The sequence below is a fragment of the Cardiocondyla obscurior genome, linkage group LG03 (assembly GCF_019399895.1).
Source record: "Cardiocondyla obscurior isolate alpha-2009 linkage group LG03, Cobs3.1, whole genome shotgun sequence".
Lineage (NCBI taxonomy): Eukaryota > Metazoa > Arthropoda > Insecta > Hymenoptera > Formicidae > Cardiocondyla > Cardiocondyla obscurior.
In genome coordinates this window covers 1,281,922-1,301,513 of record NC_091866.1, presented here as the reverse complement: position 1 = coordinate 1,301,513, position 19,592 = coordinate 1,281,922, and the positions used below count along the sequence as shown (strand labels likewise).

At 36.3% G+C, this 19,592-nt stretch overlaps 1 protein-coding gene across 28 annotated transcripts in view; it reads left to right on the top strand.

The window, feature by feature from the left end:
* Positions 1-19,592, top strand: part of Shot (dystonin-like protein short stop) — a 91,514-nt gene that overhangs the window by 64,354 nt on the left and 7,568 nt on the right. For 17 of the 28 annotated variants that reach the window (XM_070654142.1, XM_070654141.1, XM_070654149.1 and 14 more), the window contains 21 exons: positions 1,027-1,173; positions 1,268-1,491; positions 1,690-2,484; positions 2,582-3,435; positions 3,696-3,985; positions 4,082-5,125; positions 5,215-5,692; positions 5,780-5,949; positions 6,065-6,886; positions 7,005-9,826; positions 10,017-10,028; positions 11,139-13,263; positions 13,342-13,589; positions 13,954-14,007; positions 14,633-14,710; positions 15,152-15,323; positions 15,445-15,562; positions 15,634-15,863; positions 15,983-16,100; positions 17,434-17,496; positions 19,292-19,443. In XM_070654142.1, coding sequence (XP_070510243.1) covers positions 1,027-1,173; positions 1,268-1,491; positions 1,690-2,484; positions 2,582-3,435; positions 3,696-3,985; positions 4,082-5,125; positions 5,215-5,692; positions 5,780-5,949; positions 6,065-6,886; positions 7,005-9,826; positions 10,017-10,028; positions 11,139-13,263; positions 13,342-13,589; positions 13,954-14,007; positions 14,633-14,710; positions 15,152-15,323; positions 15,445-15,562; positions 15,634-15,863; positions 15,983-16,100; positions 17,434-17,496; positions 19,292-19,443 — 11,016 coding nt within the window. The remainder of the gene's footprint in view (positions 1-1,026; positions 1,174-1,267; positions 1,492-1,689; positions 2,485-2,581; positions 3,436-3,695; positions 3,986-4,081; positions 5,126-5,214; positions 5,693-5,779; positions 5,950-6,064; positions 6,887-7,004; positions 9,827-10,016; positions 10,029-11,138; positions 13,264-13,341; positions 13,590-13,953; positions 14,008-14,632; positions 14,711-15,151; positions 15,324-15,444; positions 15,563-15,633; positions 15,864-15,982; positions 16,101-17,433; positions 17,497-19,291; positions 19,444-19,592) is intronic. The other 11 variants (XM_070654166.1, XM_070654167.1, XM_070654168.1 and 8 more) reach the window with 5 other exon arrangements.

The following is a 19,592-nucleotide window of genomic DNA, read 5'->3' as shown; positions in this document are numbered from 1 at the left end:
GATGTAAGTGACAAACGATTGTGGCAAATAAATTAAAGGCATTGGTGAATAAAAAAAAAATTAAAAAGCAAAATTTAATAATAATTAAACGTTGTCATAACATATCTAAGAATTAACAGGATTGCATTAAGTACATAAGACAAGTAATAGATAACAGGGCATTTTCAATGTAACGTTAAGTAATATACTTGACGGTAATCAAGACCAACGCAATAATTACGATTACTGTTTTAGCGCCTCCTAATATATCATTCGATAGTTAAAAATAATTTTACAAATAATATAAGGGATAAGCTCCTGGAGTTTCTGTTGGTTTTATTTACCGATCTCCGCGCAAGAAATTCGTACGATTAACACATTACGATGAAATTAACAAATGTATAATACATTGTCTTAATTTTGTCAATTTACTTGTTAATATGCGTTTAATCACTACTTTTTAATATCTGTCTATTCAGAATTATGATAATTATTATACATTTAAATGTTTTCCTTTTTTTTTTCAGGTATGATTATGTTTACTTATCACGAACCTATGTTTTCGCTAGCATGAGTTAGCGGGAGTTTCTCCACGTTGTACATTATTGTGTCATACATTTATACACATGTTATATACAGTGTATCATCACACGATCGTTACGCCGTCATTGTGCGTTTTAATTTATTTGCTTGTTGGAACGTGTTTTATTATGTTATTTTCATTACTATTATTGTTTATGCTTTAGGCTGCATATGAAAAAAAAACGATACGAGAGATATGCAGTTTTTGCAGATAAATTAAAGCTATCATTTAATACTGTATTTTACCTGTACGTTAAAAGTGTGCCTGTATTTGCATGCGTGAGATATGTCGTAAGCTTACCTATGTTTCTTTAATCTTTAATTAATACAATGCCCGTATCGTCATTGGTAAGATGACGATATTCTTGTTTTACTTTAGTTTTTTTTTCTTTTGGTACATTAAATGTAGTTAGACGAGTGCACAAGTAGATAGAAATGAATTGTTTTTCTCTAACTTAATTTTAGCAAGCGGTGGAGGAGAAGTACAAGCTCTGCGACGAAACGCTGTCTAAGCTTCTGCAATGGATCTCCGAAATTGAGGATAAATTAGCGGATCAAGATGCTGTCAAGGAAGATATAGAGGAGTTGAGAAAACAAATTTTAATTATGAAAGTAAGCGATTGCACGTATTTATAATTCGAATTATTATAGTTTGTGTTTATTTTAGAACTTAGGAATTAAATATGGAATTTAATATTATTCACAGGAAATAAAGGAGGATCTTGAATCGCACAGTCGCCCCGTTTTGTCCTGCTTAGATCAGATTCGACAAGTCGTATTGACTGGCAGTAATGTGCTATCCAGTGACGAAGTATCCACCTTGGAGAAGAATGGTCGATCTTTGAAAACTCGATTCGATAAAGCATTAGATCGCACTGACAAATTAGTGAAACGACTTCTTGGTGCTAGAGATGAATTAACAAAGTTCAAGTTAGTATTTTTTTTTTTACATATTCGCTAAATAGTTTGATGTTTTAAATTTAAATTAAATTTTTTTAAATTTAATTTTAAATTTATTTAAATTTAAAATATTAATATTTTTTATATTATATCTATATTTTTATATTATAAAATATTTAATTTTAAATTAAAAAATTTTTTAATTTAATTAATTTATTGTTTTTACAGGAATGAACTCACGACGTTCTCTATTTGGTTGGATAAAGCCAGAAGCATACTTGAGGATAAAGAACGCTCCTTATCCGATCTGAATAAGCTTAGTAGCAGTACAGACACGACTCGCGATTTTATCAGCGATGTCATCGCTCATCAAGCAGATTTGCGATTTATTACAATGGCCGCGCAAAAGTTTGTTGACGAGAGTAAAGAATATCTCCAAGTTCTTAACGATTTTAGAACCAGCTTGCCACAAAGATTGTCACATAAAGAGCCTACAGCTAGTCAGGATTCGCCGGTACGAGCTGAAGTATCCAGTGCGACAGCTCGATATAAAGATCTTTTATCCCGAGCAAATCTCTTATCAGACAGATTGTCAGGAGTCGGCGGAAAACAGAGAGATTATCACGATTCACTGGATAAAGCTAGAGCATGGTTAAGGGATGTCGAACCGAAAGTGCATAGAATTATCTCTGAACCTGTTGCTGCAGAACCGAAACAAGTGGAAGATCAGTTGAGCAAAGCCAAGGCGTTAAATAATGAATTTCTTGCTAACGAACGTTTAGTCGATAACGCTAAGCACAGTCTTGAAGCTTTATTAAAATCTTTAGAAGGCCAACTGACGATCAATGAAGCTAACGAACTCGAGGAGCCTGTAAGAGCGTTAGAAGACAAGTACAAGCAATTGAGTAACGCTTTGGCTGACAAATGTCAAGAACTCGACACAGCATTAGTAAGAAGTCAAGGAGTGCAAGATGCATTGGACAGTTTAGTTGCATGGCTGAATAATGTCGAAAGTCAATTTAAGTAAGTATAAAATAGATATAATTATTATATTATTTCTGAATTTCGTGTTATCTTAAGTTTGTCTTTATTTTAATGCTATAATAATTTTATCGTACAGATCGCTTCAGCGTCCGGCAAGTTTGCAAAAAGAACGTCTGGAGGAACAACAAAGAGAGCAGAGATTACTTCAAGCAGACTTAGATAGTCACCGTTTGAGCGTAGAAACTATCACAGCAAATGCGCAGGATCTTCTCTTAAATTCAAGCAACGTTCGTATCGCCAAACGTATTGAGAGCAAGCTGAAAGACGTGCAAAGCAGATTTGAGAAACTGATGGACAAATCGTTGAGACGCGGCGAATTTTTGGATGAAATTGCACAAGCTTTGAATGATTTCCTCAGAGACGTGGCTAAGTTTGAGAATTGGTACGCACATATAATGGAAATTCTTGATTCAAGAGATTTCAACAAGCTGGATATATCAGAGTATGAAGCCAAGATGGCTCAACTGATAGACACGCGCGAGGATCAGCGAGGAAGTTTTGAAGATCTTATACGAAATGGAAAAAATCTGATTTCCAAGAAGGATATAACCGAAGCGGGAGCGATTAGAGATAAAATCAAAGCGCTTGAATCTCAATGGAAAGAACTAAACAATCTGCTCGACGAGAAGCAACGATTATGCAAATCGAGAGCAGAACAGCATACAGCATATGAGAAATTACGGGATCAAGTACTCGATTGGCTTACTCGTACGGAGAATAAAGTGCAAGGGCTTGAACCGGTCGCCGTAGATTTGGACAAATTAAAAATACAACAAGAAGAAGTAAAGCCCATACAAAAAGAATATCGCGATTATGGCAATACGGTCGATAAAATTAACGATCTCGGTATCGCATACGATAGCTTAATGAAGGAGCGCGGCGAGAGTCCAACGCGTCGACGTGGTAGTGCTAGTCCGACGAAAAGACCAGGTATTACTTTTATTACGTGCAGCTTTGCATAGATACTTTTTGATATAATTTTGCGAATAGTTCACATTGGTTTTTTGCGAACCGATTGCTACTATGTATAGAAGGTGTCTGACATAAAATATCCTTTCAAATAGTCGGACATTCTGTATAATTTATTAGTTATAACTATTAGCTCGTATATTTTTCACATTGCATCTTTTTCAGCACACAATTCATTTTCGTTACGTTTGACAGTTTTTTTTCTGTCTTTTTTTTTGTAGTACTGCGAATGTCACAAGACGGTCGCTCGCCGTCACCTACTAAATCCTACGCGGTTCAAAGTCCGGTCTCCCCAGGTGGTAGCAGTGGATTCAGCAGCCGTCGTTCAAGCCAAGACGGTTTCCATCTAGAGGAATTATCGCCTGTTCAGCAGCAGCTTTCAGAGATTAATCATAGATACGGATTACTCGGTGTCAGATTATCGGATCGCCAAACGGAACTAGATAACATTAGAGATGAGTTGAAGAAACATTTAGATCATTTGAAAGTGCTCTCTCAATTTTTGGATAAGGTAATTTTTTTTATTATACATAACCTTCAAATAATATAATATTTCGTATTAAAATAAAATATGTTTTTATGTAAAATATAATTCGTTTTTCGGCAGATTCAACGGCAGTTGCCTAAAGAAAGTATGCCTGCAACGAAAGATGATGCAGACAAAACAGCTAAGCAAGTTAAAATTCTTATCGAAGAAATGTATGAAAAACAATCTTTATTAGACAGTACTCGAACGCAGGTGCGAGATTTGGTTAGGCGTAAGAAAGGAGCGTACGGTGTAGATAGATTGAATGACGAAATGGAAGATGTCGCCAGCCGGTGGAAATCGATTTCAGATCGATGTAAAGATCGAATTAAATTCTTGGAAGACATCAAAGATTTCTATGACACATACGAGGGTCTTAATTCGTGGCTCGGTGCTAAAGAACGTATGCTGAGTGCGTTAGGGCCAATTTCGCCCGATCCTCGTATGGTTGCAAGTCAAGTGCAACAAGTGCAAGTTCTGCGAGAGGAGTTCAGAACTCAACAACCACAATTGGATCATTTAGTGCAAGTCGGAGAAAACATCATCGTTACGATATCCATAGATTCGATAGACGGGCAGAAAATAAACGCGAAATTACAGAGCATTTTGCAGAGATGGGCAGATCAAATGGGACGACTAGACGAGAGGGCTCAGAGTTTGGGAGACGCTGTCGATACTAGTCGTGAATTTGATGCCAGTCTTAACCGGTTGCGAGACGCTCTGCAAGGAATTTCAGACAATTTAGATGAATTGCCTCTCGAAAAGGATCCTGAAGAACAGCTTCGTAAGATCGAAAATCTAGAAAGACAACTGGAAGGTCAGAGACCACTGTTAGCCGATGTAGAGATGGCCGGTGCACAGCTGTGTGAAGTTTTAAGTGACCCGGCATCGCGATCGGAAATTCAAGGAAAACTCGCTACAGTCGGCAAGATGTACAATAACTTGCAGAAGAAGCTGGATCATAGGAAAGCAGAGATCGAAGGTAATCTACGAGATGGAAGACAATTTGAAGCCTCTTGTAGCAGAACACTGGGATGGTTGGCGGACGAACTTGGAAATATGTCCGAAAAGCTGTTAGTATCCGCTGATAAAGAAATCTTGCAACAGCAGCTCGATCATCACGAGGTATATATTATTATTTAAAAAGTTAATTTTTTTTAATCTATATTTTGTCAAGTTTTATTTTATTTATAAAAATATTTTACAATTTTTAGCCTATTTATCGTAATGTGATGGGTAAAGAGCACGAAGTCATAATGCTGTTAAACAAAGGACGCGATATACTCGCACGATCTCAAAAAGCTGAAAATCGGTCACTTCAACGTGACTTAGATAAGATGCAGTCACAATGGGATCGTTTGAAAAAGGATACTGTCGAAAGACACACTCGATTGCAGACTTGCGCGGAGCATTGCAAGAAATATTACAAGGCTCAAGATGTATTTCTTCCTTGGCTTCGACAAGCCGAAGATAAATTGGATAGTTTGATTCCGACTTCTTTCAGACGTAAAGATATCGAAAAGCAGTTGAAAGAATTGTCGTCGTTCAGGAACGAAGTATGGAAACACTCTGGAGAATACGAAAATAATAAGATGCTTGGCGAAACATTTGTCGGAGCTTGCGACATTGATAAGCAAAATGTAAAGAATGAGCTTAGTGCTATGAAAACGAGATGGGATAAATTAAACAATGGTACGTTTAAATACGTTATAATATTATTTTTTACTACAGTTTTTAAATTTATATTTTTTATTATTGTAATTTTATTTTTTCTTGCAGATTTATTGTCTAGAACACAATCTTTGGAGGATACCGCACGTCACCTAATGGACTTTAATGAGAACTTGCGCGATTTACAGCATTCTTTGCAACGTTGTGAAGATAAATTAGCGTCACATGATGCTCTCGGTGGAGCAGCTAAAGATCCGAAACTTCTTGACAGAATAAAGGTAATATTTAGTTTCTTGTTTCGTAACAGAATAAAAATTATTTTACAAAATTTTAATTAATAAAAAATTTAATTAATTATTACAAAATAAATAATAATAATAATGTAATGTTTAGAATTTGAGAGAGGAAACAACGAGTTTGAAGAAGCCCTTACAATGCGTAAGACAGCAAGCTAACGATCTCGTGAATAAGGCCGGCGAGCAAGGCGTTGATGCAACACATTTGCAAGATGAAATTGACAATGTTACTGATCGTATTAATGATCTGCAATCGAAATTGGATGACAGATGTAACGAACTACAAAGCGCTGCAACGGCGGTTGCGCAATTTAACGATCAAGCAAAATTAATTAGCCAACATTTGTCCGCACTTGAAAAAGATTTAGACTCTATGAAAGCACCCGGAAGAGAAATAAAGATTGTACGAGGCCAATTAGAGGATACCTCCAGGATTATTAGCAGAATTAACAAACTTTATGAAGAAATTGGTGATTTAGAAAATCGTGGCGAACGTTTGGTTGATTATGGCTTCGCTGCCGATGCTGTTGCGACGAGAGATCAAGTTGACGGATTCAAGCGACAAATTGGTAAATTGGACGAGCGCGCGCGTAACAGAGAAGATGAACTCACTTCTACATTAAACAAATTACAAGAATTCTATCAATTGCATGCGGATGTTATGGAAGGTATTAATGATGCAAACGAACAAGTCAGAAGATTTAAACCTGTCGGATCTGAAGTCGATTCGATTAAAGCACAACAAGAAGACTTTAGAACTCTTAAAATTAAAAAGATCGAACCGTTAGCACACGCCGTTGAAGATTGTAATATGCTTGGACAGAATCTTATACAAACTGCCGGACGAGATGTCAATACCACTAATATCGAAAGAGATGTCGATAAAATGAACGAAAGGTGGAACGATTTAAAAGACAGGGTAAGAATTTATTATTTTTAATTTGTATTTAAATATGAATAAATTTATTTTAATATTATGTATACATACATGAATAAAATGTTATTTAATTATTTAATTAATAATTATTTGGTTTTAGCTGAACGAGCGCGATCGCAGATTGGATGTTGGATTATTACAGTCGGGCAAGTTCCAAGAGGCTTTAGATGGCTTAGCGAAATGGTTGACCGATACAGAGGAGATGGTTTCAAATCAAAAACCACCATCTTCAGATTACAAAGTTGTGAAGGCGCAATTGCAAGAACAGAAATTCTTAAAGAAAATGCTGCTGGATCGTCAAAATTCCATGACTTCTCTTTACAATATGGGGCGAGAGGTAGCTGCTGACGCCGATCCCAAGGAACGTAAGATTATTGAGAAGCAATTGAATGATCTAATAGGTAGATTCGATAATTTAACGGAAAGCGCTGCAGAGAGAATGGATGCTCTTGAACAAGCAATGGCAGTAGCGAAACGATTCCAAGATAAATTAGTACCTCTTGCTATTTGGTTAGATAAAACAGAAAAGAAAGTAAGAGATATGGAGTTAGTCCCGACCGACGAGGAAAAAATACAGCAGCGTGTTAAAGAGCACGACATACTTCATGAAGACATTATCTCGAAGACACCAGATTTCAGTGAACTCACGGAAATAGCTAGTCAACTTATGTCGCTGGTAGGAGAAGACGAAGCTGCTACGTTAGCCGATAAGTTACAAGATGCAGCAGATAGATACGCGGCTTTGGTTGAACGATCCGAAGCTCTCGGTAGTTTACTGCAACGTTCGAGACAAGGATTACGTCATCTTGTACTCACTTATCAAGATTTGCAAGCATGGATGGAAAATATGGAAATTCGATTGTCAAAATATCGCATTTTGGCTGTACATACGGAAAAGCTTTTACAACAAATGGAAGATTTAGCGGATCTTACAGAAGAAGTATCCACACGACAAACGGAAGTTGATAGTACTGTGGATTCAGGTTTAGAATTAATGAAACATATCTCGAGTGACGAAGCGCTTCAATTAAAGGATAAACTGGATTCTCTACAACGACGGTTTAACGATCTCGTCACGCGTGGCTCTGATCTTTTGAAACATGCTCAGGAATCTTTACCACTTGTGCAACAATTCCACGATAACCATAATCGTTTGATGGATTGGATGCAGGGTGCAGAAACAGCTTTGCAGTCCGCTGAACCTCGAGAGGAAGAAATTATTCGACTTGAAATGGAAATATCTGAATACAGGCCCGTTTTAGACAAAATTAACGCGGTGGGTCCACAACTGTGTCAAATGTCGCCGGGAGAAGGTGCTGCAACCATTGAAGGTCTTGTAACGAGAGACAATAGACGATTTGATGCGATTGCCGAACAAATTCAGAGAAAGGCGGAAAGAATTCAGTTGAGTAAGCAGCGTTCCTTGGAAGTGATTGGTGATATCGACGATCTTCTTGACTGGTTTAGAGAAGTCGATAATCAGCTGCGAGAGGCCGAACCACCTAGCAGTGAACCCGAAATTATTAGAGTGCAATTAAAAGAACATAAAGCACTCAACGATGATATATCGAGTCAAAAGGGTAGAGTTCGTGACGTTATTTCAACTGCGAAAAAAGTGATACGCGAGAATGCTCAGCATGAAGACACGTCTACAATCAGAGATAAAATGGAAGATTTGCGCGAAACGATGGAAATTGTATCAGCTTTATCAACGGATAGACTCGGAGCTCTCGAGCAAGCTCTACCGTTGGCGGAACATCTTCGTGATACTCATGCTGGATTAGTCAGCTGGCTCGAAGAAGCTGAACAACAAGTTGCTATGTTACCTATGCCCGCTTTGCGACCCGATTTAATAGCTGCGCAACAGGATAAGAACGAACTTCTCATACAAAGTATTAACGAGCATAAACCTCTAGTAGAAAAACTTAACAAGACTGGTGAGGCACTTATCAAGTTGTGCAACGAAGAAGAAGGTATAAAAGTGCAAGACATTTTGGATAATGATAACGCTCGTTATGCGGCATTAAGAGCTGAGTTAAGAGGCCGGCAACAGGCCTTGGAACAAGCATTGCAAGAATCTTCTCAATTCTCCGATAAACTGGAAGGTATGCTGCGCGCGCTGTCTTCTACTGCCGATCAGGTGAACGGTGCCGAACCGATTAGTGCCCATCCGCCTCGTTTACGCGATCAAATGGAAGAGAACGCTGCTTTGGCAGATGACCTCGCTCAGAGATCCGAAGCTTACGCGGCCGTTAAAAAAGCGGCGGATGACGTGATTCTTAAAGCTGGTAACAGAGCTGATCCGGCAGTAAACGACATCAAACGCAAGCTGGCTCAGCTCAACAGATTATGGACCGACGTGCAAAAAGCCACGACCGATCGCGGACACACTTTAGACGATACTTTAGCCGTCGCCGAAAAATTCTGGGCCGAGCTAAATGGAGTTATGACAACTTTAAGAGAACTGCAGGACGCGCTGGCCGGACAGGCACCACCGGCGGCACAACCAGCGGCCATTCAACAACAGCAAGTGGCGTTGCAAGAAATTCGACAAGAGATCGATCAGACGAAGCCAGATGTCGAGCAAGTCCGAACATCGGGACACGAATTAATGGGCTTGTGCGGCGAGCCGGACAAACCTGAAGTGCGAAAGCACATCGAAGATTTGGATCAAGCTTGGGACAACGTCACCGCTCTGTACGCCAGACGTGAAGAGAATTTAATCGACGCTATGGAAAAGGCGATGGAGTTCCACGAAACGTTGCAAAACTTGTTGGAGTTCTTGCAGGAAGCCGAGGATAGATTCGCAGAGATGGGCCCGCTTGGCAGCGACATCGATGAAGTGAAGAAGCAGATCAAACAGCTGGCTAATTTCAAGGCTGAAGTGGATCCGCACATGGTGAAGGTCGAGGCGTTGAACAGGTAAAAATTAAAATTTTTGTATGATAATTAAATCTACATGTTAACGGCGTTACAAAGAGTTCAGTGCACAGCATTGTCCCCTTTGTGCAACTTTCACCCGAAAATTATTTGCGATGAGTGATTTACAAAAAAAAAATGTAAAAATTTCTAATCCCGACTTTTATTTTTCTGCGCCGGTTCCCGAACATAGGAGTTTAACAAGGCAAGTCAATCTCTCTCTGTGTTGTCACTGGTAGTTAGAGCATGGCTTTATATTATTTTGAACGTGTTTATTTTCCCTCGTTTAATTTAATAATTTTGTTACCCTTTTAACAATTTACGTTAAACATTTAATCAAATCCTGCCCATTATATTACCTCGAGACAATTATTCAGCCGCATGTATCGGTAAATTAAGTGATCAATCTACGAGAATTCGTAGACGATAATATCGTTCATTAAATTATATATTATATATAGAAATAATATTGAAACGGCAGTAATTAATATTCAGTTGATATTAATTCCTCCGGTAGTTAAACACGTTAAAAGTTTTACACCCGTCCTCCTTGTAGATGTGGTTTCGTGTTGTGTGGTTCGAATACACATACGTTTTTTATACAGGGCGTTTTACATAAAGTATCCCTTTAAATAATTGCGAGTGACAATGAGAATAAAAGACGAAAAATTAAATATTATTTTGCGAAACTTATACTTGATTTTTTGTCTTTTATTGTCATTATCTACCTGCAGCTATTTGAAGACACTTTATGTCAAATATTTTGTATATTACGTTGTTAAAAAATAATAAAACACTTTTTAATTAATTAATTAATTAATTAATTTTTTTTTTTTTTCGTATTTAGGTAAGCGGCCGAATTAACGGAAAGAACGTCTACGATAATTCGTAGACGATAATATCATTCATTCATTTATATATTATATATAGAAATAATATGGAAACGGCAGTGATTAATATCCAGTTGATATTAATTCCTCCGGTAGTTAAACATGTTGAAAGTTTTACACCCGTCCTCCTTGTAGATGTGGTTTCGTGTTATGTGGTTTGAATACACATACGTTTTTTATACAGGGCGTTTGACATAAAGTGTTCCTTAAAATAATTGCGAGTGACAATGAGAATAAAAGACGAAAAATTAAATATTATTTTGCAAATCTTACTTGATTTTTTGTCTTGTATTCTCATTATCTACCTGCAGCTATTTGAAGACACTTTATTTCAAATATTCTGTATATTACGTTGTTAAAAAATAATAAAATACTTTTTAATTTTTTAATTTTTATTTATTTATTTTTTTTTTTTTCGTATTTAGGCAAGCGGCCGAATTAACGGAAAGAACGTCTTCTGAACAAGCGGCAGCTATCAAAGAACCACTCGGTGCCGTGAACAAACGATGGGATGGATTACTGAGAGGTTTAGTGGAGAGGCAGCGATTACTTGAAAACGCGTTGTTACGTCTCGGTCAATTCCAACACGCTCTTGACGAGCTATTAGTATGGATCGAGAAAACTGACAGAACGTTAGATAACCTCAAACCAGTTGCAGGTGATCCACAAGTGATCGAAGTCGAATTGGCTAAGCTGAAAGTTTTAGTGAACGACATACAAGCTCATCAGACGAGCGTTGACACTCTTAACGATGCTGGACGACAATTAATTGAGGATGGCAAAGGTACTACGGAAGCCTCCACGACAGCCGATAAACTCGGCACTCTGAATCGTCGTTGGCGAGATTTATTGCAACGTGCTGCTGATCGCCAACGAGAACTCGAAGATGCTTTGCGAGAAGCGCAGTCCTTCACCGCCGAGATACAGGACCTGCTGTCGTGGTTGAGCGATGTGGATAACATGATAGTAGCTTCTAAACCGGTTGGCGGATTGCCCGAGACCGCGTCCGAACAACTGGAACGCTTTATGGAAGTTTACAACGAGCTGGAACAGAATCGTCCGAAAGTTGAAACGGTGTTGCAACAAGGGCAGGAATACCTGAAGAAAGCTGACACGACCAGCGCCGGTGGATTAAATCACAATTTACGAACGTTGAAGCAAAAATGGGATAATGTACTTTCGCGCGCCAGCGATAAAAAGATAAAGTTGGAAATTGCTCTGAAGGAGGCCACGGAGTTCCATGACGCATTACAAGCTTTTGTTGATTGGTTGACCAACGCCGAAAAGATTCTCACAAATCTTAAACCGGTCTCAAGAGTCATGGAAACTATACTTCAACAAATCGAAGAACACAAAGCATTCCAAAAAGACGTCGGTGTACATCGCGAAACTATGTTGAATCTCGATAAGAAAGGAACTCATCTCAAATATTTCTCTCAAAAACAAGACGTAATTCTTATAAGAAACTTACTCGTAAGCGTGCAACATAGATGGGAGCGAGTTGTTTCTAAATCAGCCGAGAGAACGAGGGCTTTAGATCACGGTTACAAAGAGGCTAGAGAATTCCACGATAGCTGGTCGAATTTGATGAACTGGTTGGATGAAACTGAGAGAACATTAGACGAAGTCGCCGCCGATGGACTTGGCGGTAACGATCCCGACAAAATTAAATCGCGCCTTAACAGACATCGTGAGGTACAAAAAGCTTTGAGTGTTAAACAGAGCACGTATGATAACACCATGAAGAACGGCAAAACATTGAAAGATAAAGCACCGAAGTCTGATGAACCTGCCTTAAGAGAACTTTTAAATGAATTGAAAAATAAATGGACTACAGTGTGTGGTAAATGCGTGGACCGGCAAAGAAAACTTGAAGAAGCATTATTATTCTCCGGTCAATTCAAAGATGCGATTCAGGCATTGCTGGAATGGTTAAGTAAGACTGAAAAATATCTTGCCAACCCTGGACCACTTTACGGTGATTTAGATACAGTTACGAATTTAGTCGAGCAACACAAGACTTTCGAAATAGATCTAGAGTCACGCGCCTCACAAATGGAATCCGTTATTAAGACCGGTCGTGAGTTGGAATCCAAAGCTTCTATTGAAGACGCTTCGATGATTAGATCACAGTTATCCGAATTAAATAGCCTTTGGGACAGAGTAACCAATCTATCGACGAAAAAATCAAGATTATTAGAAGAAGCCCTCAGAGAAGCAGAACGACTTCACAAAGCCGTTCACGTGTTGCTAGAATGGTTAAGCGATGCGGAAATGAAACTACGATTCGCCGGACCATTGCCAGAAGACGAGCAGGACAGCAGAAATCAATTAATGGAGCATCAGAGATTCCTCCGCGAGTTACAGACTAAAGAAATTGAAAAAGACAACACGCTAGAGTTGGCACATATTATTCTTGGAAAAGCGCATCCTGATGGCGCAGCAGTTATTAAACACTGGATTACAATTATTCAGTCTAGATGGGAAGAAGTGGCGACATGGGCCTACCAAAGGAATCAAAGATTGGAAAATCATATGCAGGGACTACAGGTTTCTATTATATCATATATATTCGCATTTTTTTTTTTATATAAAAATATGATATTACAGATATTTTTATTTTTGTAGGATCTTGATAATCTTCTTGAGGAATTATTAGCTTGGCTTGATGGTTTGGAGAATACTTTGAATGCCTTAGAAGTAGAACCTTTGCCCGATGACAGGCCCACGCTCGAAATGCTTATCGCAGATCATAGAGAATTTATGGAGAATACCAGTCGAAGACAAAACGAAGTTGATCGTGTGTGCAAGGCTCGGCAAATCAAGCCGATAAAGGATACGAGAAAAATATCGAAAGTCAGATCACCAGCGCCTACGTACGTATTTATCAAAAATTTATTTGTACAATTTATTGGAACGATTAAAATTTTTTTTGTTTTATGAAGTAATGAATGCTATGTGATGTAATAGATACACAGTATTATATTTTGTTACGCTTCGTTATTCAAATTGTTAAGCTTTATTTGCTTTCTGCTCATATGTGTGTTAAAATTATGTTTGTGCATTTATTTATTTGATTTATTTCACAAATTTCACTGTGCACATTGCAATTTTAGAAATAGAACATTATGTTTGAGAGAATCTGTCTGCTATATGCTTGCAGTTGATTAAATAATTTTTTTATATATTGTTTTGTATGTGTGTATAATTGTGCATGTTGCTTTTGCAATGGAATTTCAGTAAGGATCTCTATCAGGATAACGAGCATGAGCAGTCTCAGCCTCGTAAACAAAGGTGCGTTGTTCATTATAACATTGCAAATATTATCTACAATTTTATTACCGTAGTCTTATTTTTTTGTAGTGCAGCGTTCTGTGTTTAAAATGTGCGTTTTCAGTAGAAATGTATGCGTTTGTTATTGTACGTTTTTTTAATATTCAAGACACAACATTTTCATCACACGATAATTCTAATACGCACAATAATTTCACAATATTTAGCAACAAGAAATTTAGAATTTAATTGTGTTCACTTATTTATTTTCTTTTTGTTACTGCAATATTCGTTAACTCACTGTACATTGCACTGTTTTACAAACTCACATTTTATATTTTGTGTTATACTTTAAATCATATGCATATACGTAGCTTAAACATCATTATAATTAACAATCTCTATTTAAACAAAATATGACTAGGTTTTTAAAATATTTATTAAATATAATTTTTACACGTACGTATATAAAAATTGTAAGTTTTTACTCGATAAAATTTTTAATTAAATTTTACATTTTTATAATTTAGTATTTACATAAACAAAAACAATTTATAAACCAAAAAGCTGTATGAAAGAAGAACGTTTTATAGAAACCTTATTTAGTAGAGAATGTTTGAGTGACGTGACGCATGTTCCTGTTTAGCCGAGGCAGCCCAGGTCGTGACAGAACGCCAGATCTTACATTGCCTCACATCGGCCCTCGATTTCCACCCAAAGGAAGGTTCGTTATATTTAGTTTTATTTCAGTTCATTCTACATTTTATATTTTTCATCCGAATCAAACAGGCATTACTCGTACCTAATCTACTCAACATATACAACTTAGTAATGGTTCGGTAATGGGATTCTTGTTTTTTTTTTTTTTTTTTTTATGCGGGATGTGGTTGGGTTTGATAAACTGTTTCGTTTACGCAGTTGTTTGTCTTGTCATGATAGTGTGAAGTTTTGGGATTTCAGATGCGACATTTGCATTTGAACTTGCTGCCAAGTTCTTTATTTTTACAAATATTCTGTCGTAACTCTCAATACATTTCTATCAAGTTATTTCGGTGATTAGTTGCCTTAATTAAGATGACATCTTATATTTTTTTATTTATATATCTAAGATATGCATTTATATTGTGTACGTAAATATATCTAATATTTTTCGTCTTACAAACAGTAAAGGAGCCGAGCCTGAATTCCGCAGCCCGAGAGTTAAGCTTCTCTGGGACAAATGGCGTCACGTTTGGATGCTGGCATGGGAACGGCAACGTCGTTTGCAGGATAAATATAATTACATTCAGGAGCTGGATCGCGTGGCTAACTTTAGCTGGGAAGATTGGCGCAAACGGGTAAGATTTACAATAACTTTATCTCTCTCTTTTACTTTCGATAAAAATAAAAATCTAATTATAATTCCGCCAGTTATCACAAATTTTGTTTAAATACGCAGTATTAATTTTTTAATTACAGTTCCTGAAATTCATGAATCATAAGAAATCGAGATTGACGGACTTATTCAGGAAGATGGATAAAAATAATGATGGACTTATACCAAGAGAGGATTTCATTCAAGGAATTATGAATACAAGTACTTATCATATTATTTATTATTTAAACTACAGTATTTATTTTCTACTATTATAATTGTTAAATTTATAGAATTCGAGACTTCTCGTTTGGAAATGGGCGCTGTTGCTGATCTTTTCGATCGTCACGGTGAAGGGTTAATAGATTGGAAAGAGTTCATCGCCGCTTTACGACCCGATTGGGAAGAACGACGAACCTATAACGACACAGACAAGATACACGACGAAGTTAAACGGCTGGTCATGCTGTGCACTTGTCGCCAAAAGTTCCGTGTTTTCCAAGTTGGCGAAGGAAAATACAGAGTATGTATATTATTGTATCGATTTGATAAACCGTTTGGCATTTGATTTTTATTTGCGATTACATATGTTAATATTAATGATGTGTTATAATTTTAATTATAATAACTGCAAAATTACAGTTTGGTGACAGTCAGAAGCTGCGATTGGTTCGAATTTTGCGCTCTACTGTCATGGTACGCGTCGGCGGAGGCTGGGTAGCGTTAGATGAATTCCTTCTGAAGAACGATCCATGCCGCGGTAAGTACTCATTACAAATTTTTAATCTGCGTGATATATTTAGGCGATCTGAGAATAGGTTGAGATAAATTGCATAACCGTATACTCAATTTATAAACCTTTTTATTATCAATAGTAAAAGAAAAAGAAAATATTAAAAAAAATTAATCCAACGACTTGCAATTGAGTGAACTATACTGGATTAATGCAAAACAAGTTTGTAAGGTAAAGTTGCTTTATAACTGCAAGCAATTTTACAGAAACTTAAAACAAATTTTCTATGGTACTGTTTCCTTCTTTTTATCCTTTTTCCTAAGAGGCAATTAAACTTGTGTTCCCGTTTAATTTCGATATTTCTAATAATCGAATACGACGCTCTTTAGTATTGGTTATTATAACAATGTTAACGTTTGGTTTTTGTTTCCATCGTTCTTACTTCATGTTAATCAATATTACTTTGCATTAAACGTAGGAATGTAGTATCATTTAAGAATTCATTATCATTAACGGAAACGTACCTGAATGTCGCGATTTACTTCATAACTGTTCACATACTCTATATTCCGATGGAACTAACTAAAAATATGTATGTGTGCTGTATACGATTTCGACTCCTGAGGTGTCATAACATTGTCATTAACTTGAATTGAAATGCAACTCATTGTTAATTTAACATTTAAAGAAAAATTGAGAGTAGTGTACACAATCGCTGTTTTTATTGCTTTTTGCTTATATAGTAACAAGTTTTCCGGTACATGTATATTGATTTATTTCGTTGGCTGTCGATTAATGGGTAAAAGGATTAATTCCGGTTATTTTTTTTTATATTGTACCTTACGTTTACGCTATTTACACTGTGCATGATAATTAATTTAATCGTATATCATCGAACAGCGTAAAAGATGTTTTTTTTTTCTAACTTTCTCTGTATTTTTTTATTTATTTATTTCTTTTCCGCCTTTTTTCCAATGGTCAATGGTAAATTCGTCAGTTTCGGAATGTCAGTCTTGAGATAATCATTAGTTCTATCAGAGAACTTTTTCTGGTATACTACAATTTCATGAGTAGGTAGAAGGTAATATTATAGTAGGCATATTTAACGTCTTGTTAACAATTGTACTAACATTAACATAATAACTGTTCCTTACTTGTCCATTAATCCTCCTTACATTCCCGTACGTCTAACTTTACAACTAACATTTCTGTTTCTTTCATTTTTTTCTTATTTTTTTACGTTTTTCTTTTTTATCGAATGTGTTTTTGTAAACTTAAAAAATTTTAAATCGCGACGCATGCATGAATTCTCGCTCTTTGTAATTGATTCTGTCTCTCGAAACGTGATTAATTCGTTAAGTTTTTCTAATGCCAATACCGGATCCTAACAAACCGGAACAACATGAGGGTTGGTGTCCGCTCGGTGAGAACTGTTTTACGTGCACATAATTCGTTCATGGTCTATACATCGAACGAAATTTCCTTCACTATTAAATTGAACTTGTTCCAATTGCGTTGGAGTATGTAATTTCGACATTTATATGTCCGAGATGCATATTAGTAGCTATTACTGCAGTATAGACCATGAAGGTGACATCCCAGCATTTGGTGCATGATCGTATTAGCTTGTTCGAATCTTTTGAAATGTTGCCTTTTTGTTAAGTATGTCTATATATACATGCGTATACGGTTGTATTATACGAAATGATTAAATATTGGCAATTACAATTTGGGTAAGGTAAAAAAATTGCTCAGAAATTAACGTTACTGCGCTAATTTTAATTATTGAAAAAAAAAGTGCCTTTAATAATGCTCAAAGAGTGTTTATAGTATTGCAGGACATTACTAAAACGTAGTGTACTTTTGCTTTCTTTTCCTCGTGTTACATATATTCTTTTCTTAGTTTTGGTGAATGGTTTATGTTAGCTAGTTTATCTTTTATTTTATGATTACTTTTTACGTAAAACTTTTTTATTTTTATAATATTTAATGTGATTATTTTATTAATTGATTTATAATACTTGATCTGCAATTTTGATGTGTCTTTTGTAGAACTTTTAATATCCTTGCTAGGAGATAACCAATGCATGTATAGTAAATTTTAAATTGTTTTTGTAATCTGTAATAGTGGGAGATGAGTTTCGCATATATGATTACATTATAACCTTTTTTTTTAGTCCATTTTTAAAAGGTAATAAAATCAAAGTACATTGGTTTCTTTTAGCATGGTTATGTGTACAATCCTAAAAGACTTTTCTTATATATTGAGTTCTAAGAATGTCTTACTTCGTAAAAATTAAAAAAATACAGGATAATTTATAACGAATGAAAGTAGTTATTGTATAAACTTTTTTTTTTTTCATTGGAAAGACATTCTGAGATGCTCTTTGTATTCATTGATTGCGTAGGTATATCATAAAATGTACGATAGCGACGAACTTAAATTATCATGTTTTTATTTATATATTATTTATTGTAAAAGAGTAAGTATAAAATAAATTTTATCGTCAATCGTACATTTTATACGAATATCCTAAGCACCCAAAATCAGTATTGAGTCAGTGGCAACATATTTATAGTGGCTGTATCAACTAAATTTTATTTATGTAATATTTATGGTGATCTTGAAAATTGATTCGAGTGAATTATTTTAATAAGTTTATACTTTCAAGAATATTTGATTTTACGATAACAAAACTTTTTTATTATATAATTCTAAATGCGCTGTTTTTTCTTTTTTTCCATGACACATAAACACTTGGATACGCCACACATTCTGTGCATACATGCATACATTCAAAAACACGCACGCATACCGTGAAACATTTTTGTCTTTATTTTTTCTTTTTCTCAAAACTACTTCTCCTGTTCATTATTGCCGCTGCTCATTAACTCGCATGCCTTGATATTGTAAATCTGTAAAAAAAATATATATACATATATATATATATATATTTTGTTACACCCTTCGCTTCATACAACTCATGACTATCGTTCCGGATGTTGCCGTTCCGATATTTTTACACTCGTTTTCGCTTTCATTTTTATTTCTTTTTTTTTCTTGTTAAACTAACACATTCTCGCGTTCGTTATCTCATCTCGACGTCATCCATTCCTGCTCTCTGTTTTCTTGTATAAACTCTCTCTGGCACCTTCTCTACTACCTCGGCATCCCCGAAACGCCTTTTCCTTAACTGCGTGCACGCAACACACTGTAGCCAAGGGAAGAACGAATATCGAGCTGCGGGAGCAATTTATCCTGGCGGACGGTGTTAGCCAAACTATGACAGCCTTCCGGTCCAAGCCGAGCCCGACCTCGACGTTGCAGCGTACGCAAATGTCCTCCACGAATGCTGGACCGATCACCAAGGTAAGCCAGGGTCCAACCGTGGAATCCTTCCAACGCGATGCAACAATTTACGGTACTCATACCCGCCGTGTCTTTTACGTCTCTGCCGTTAATTTGTAAATTAAATTCGTAGAATACTTGTACAATTTTATGTTAGATTGTTGAGTGCC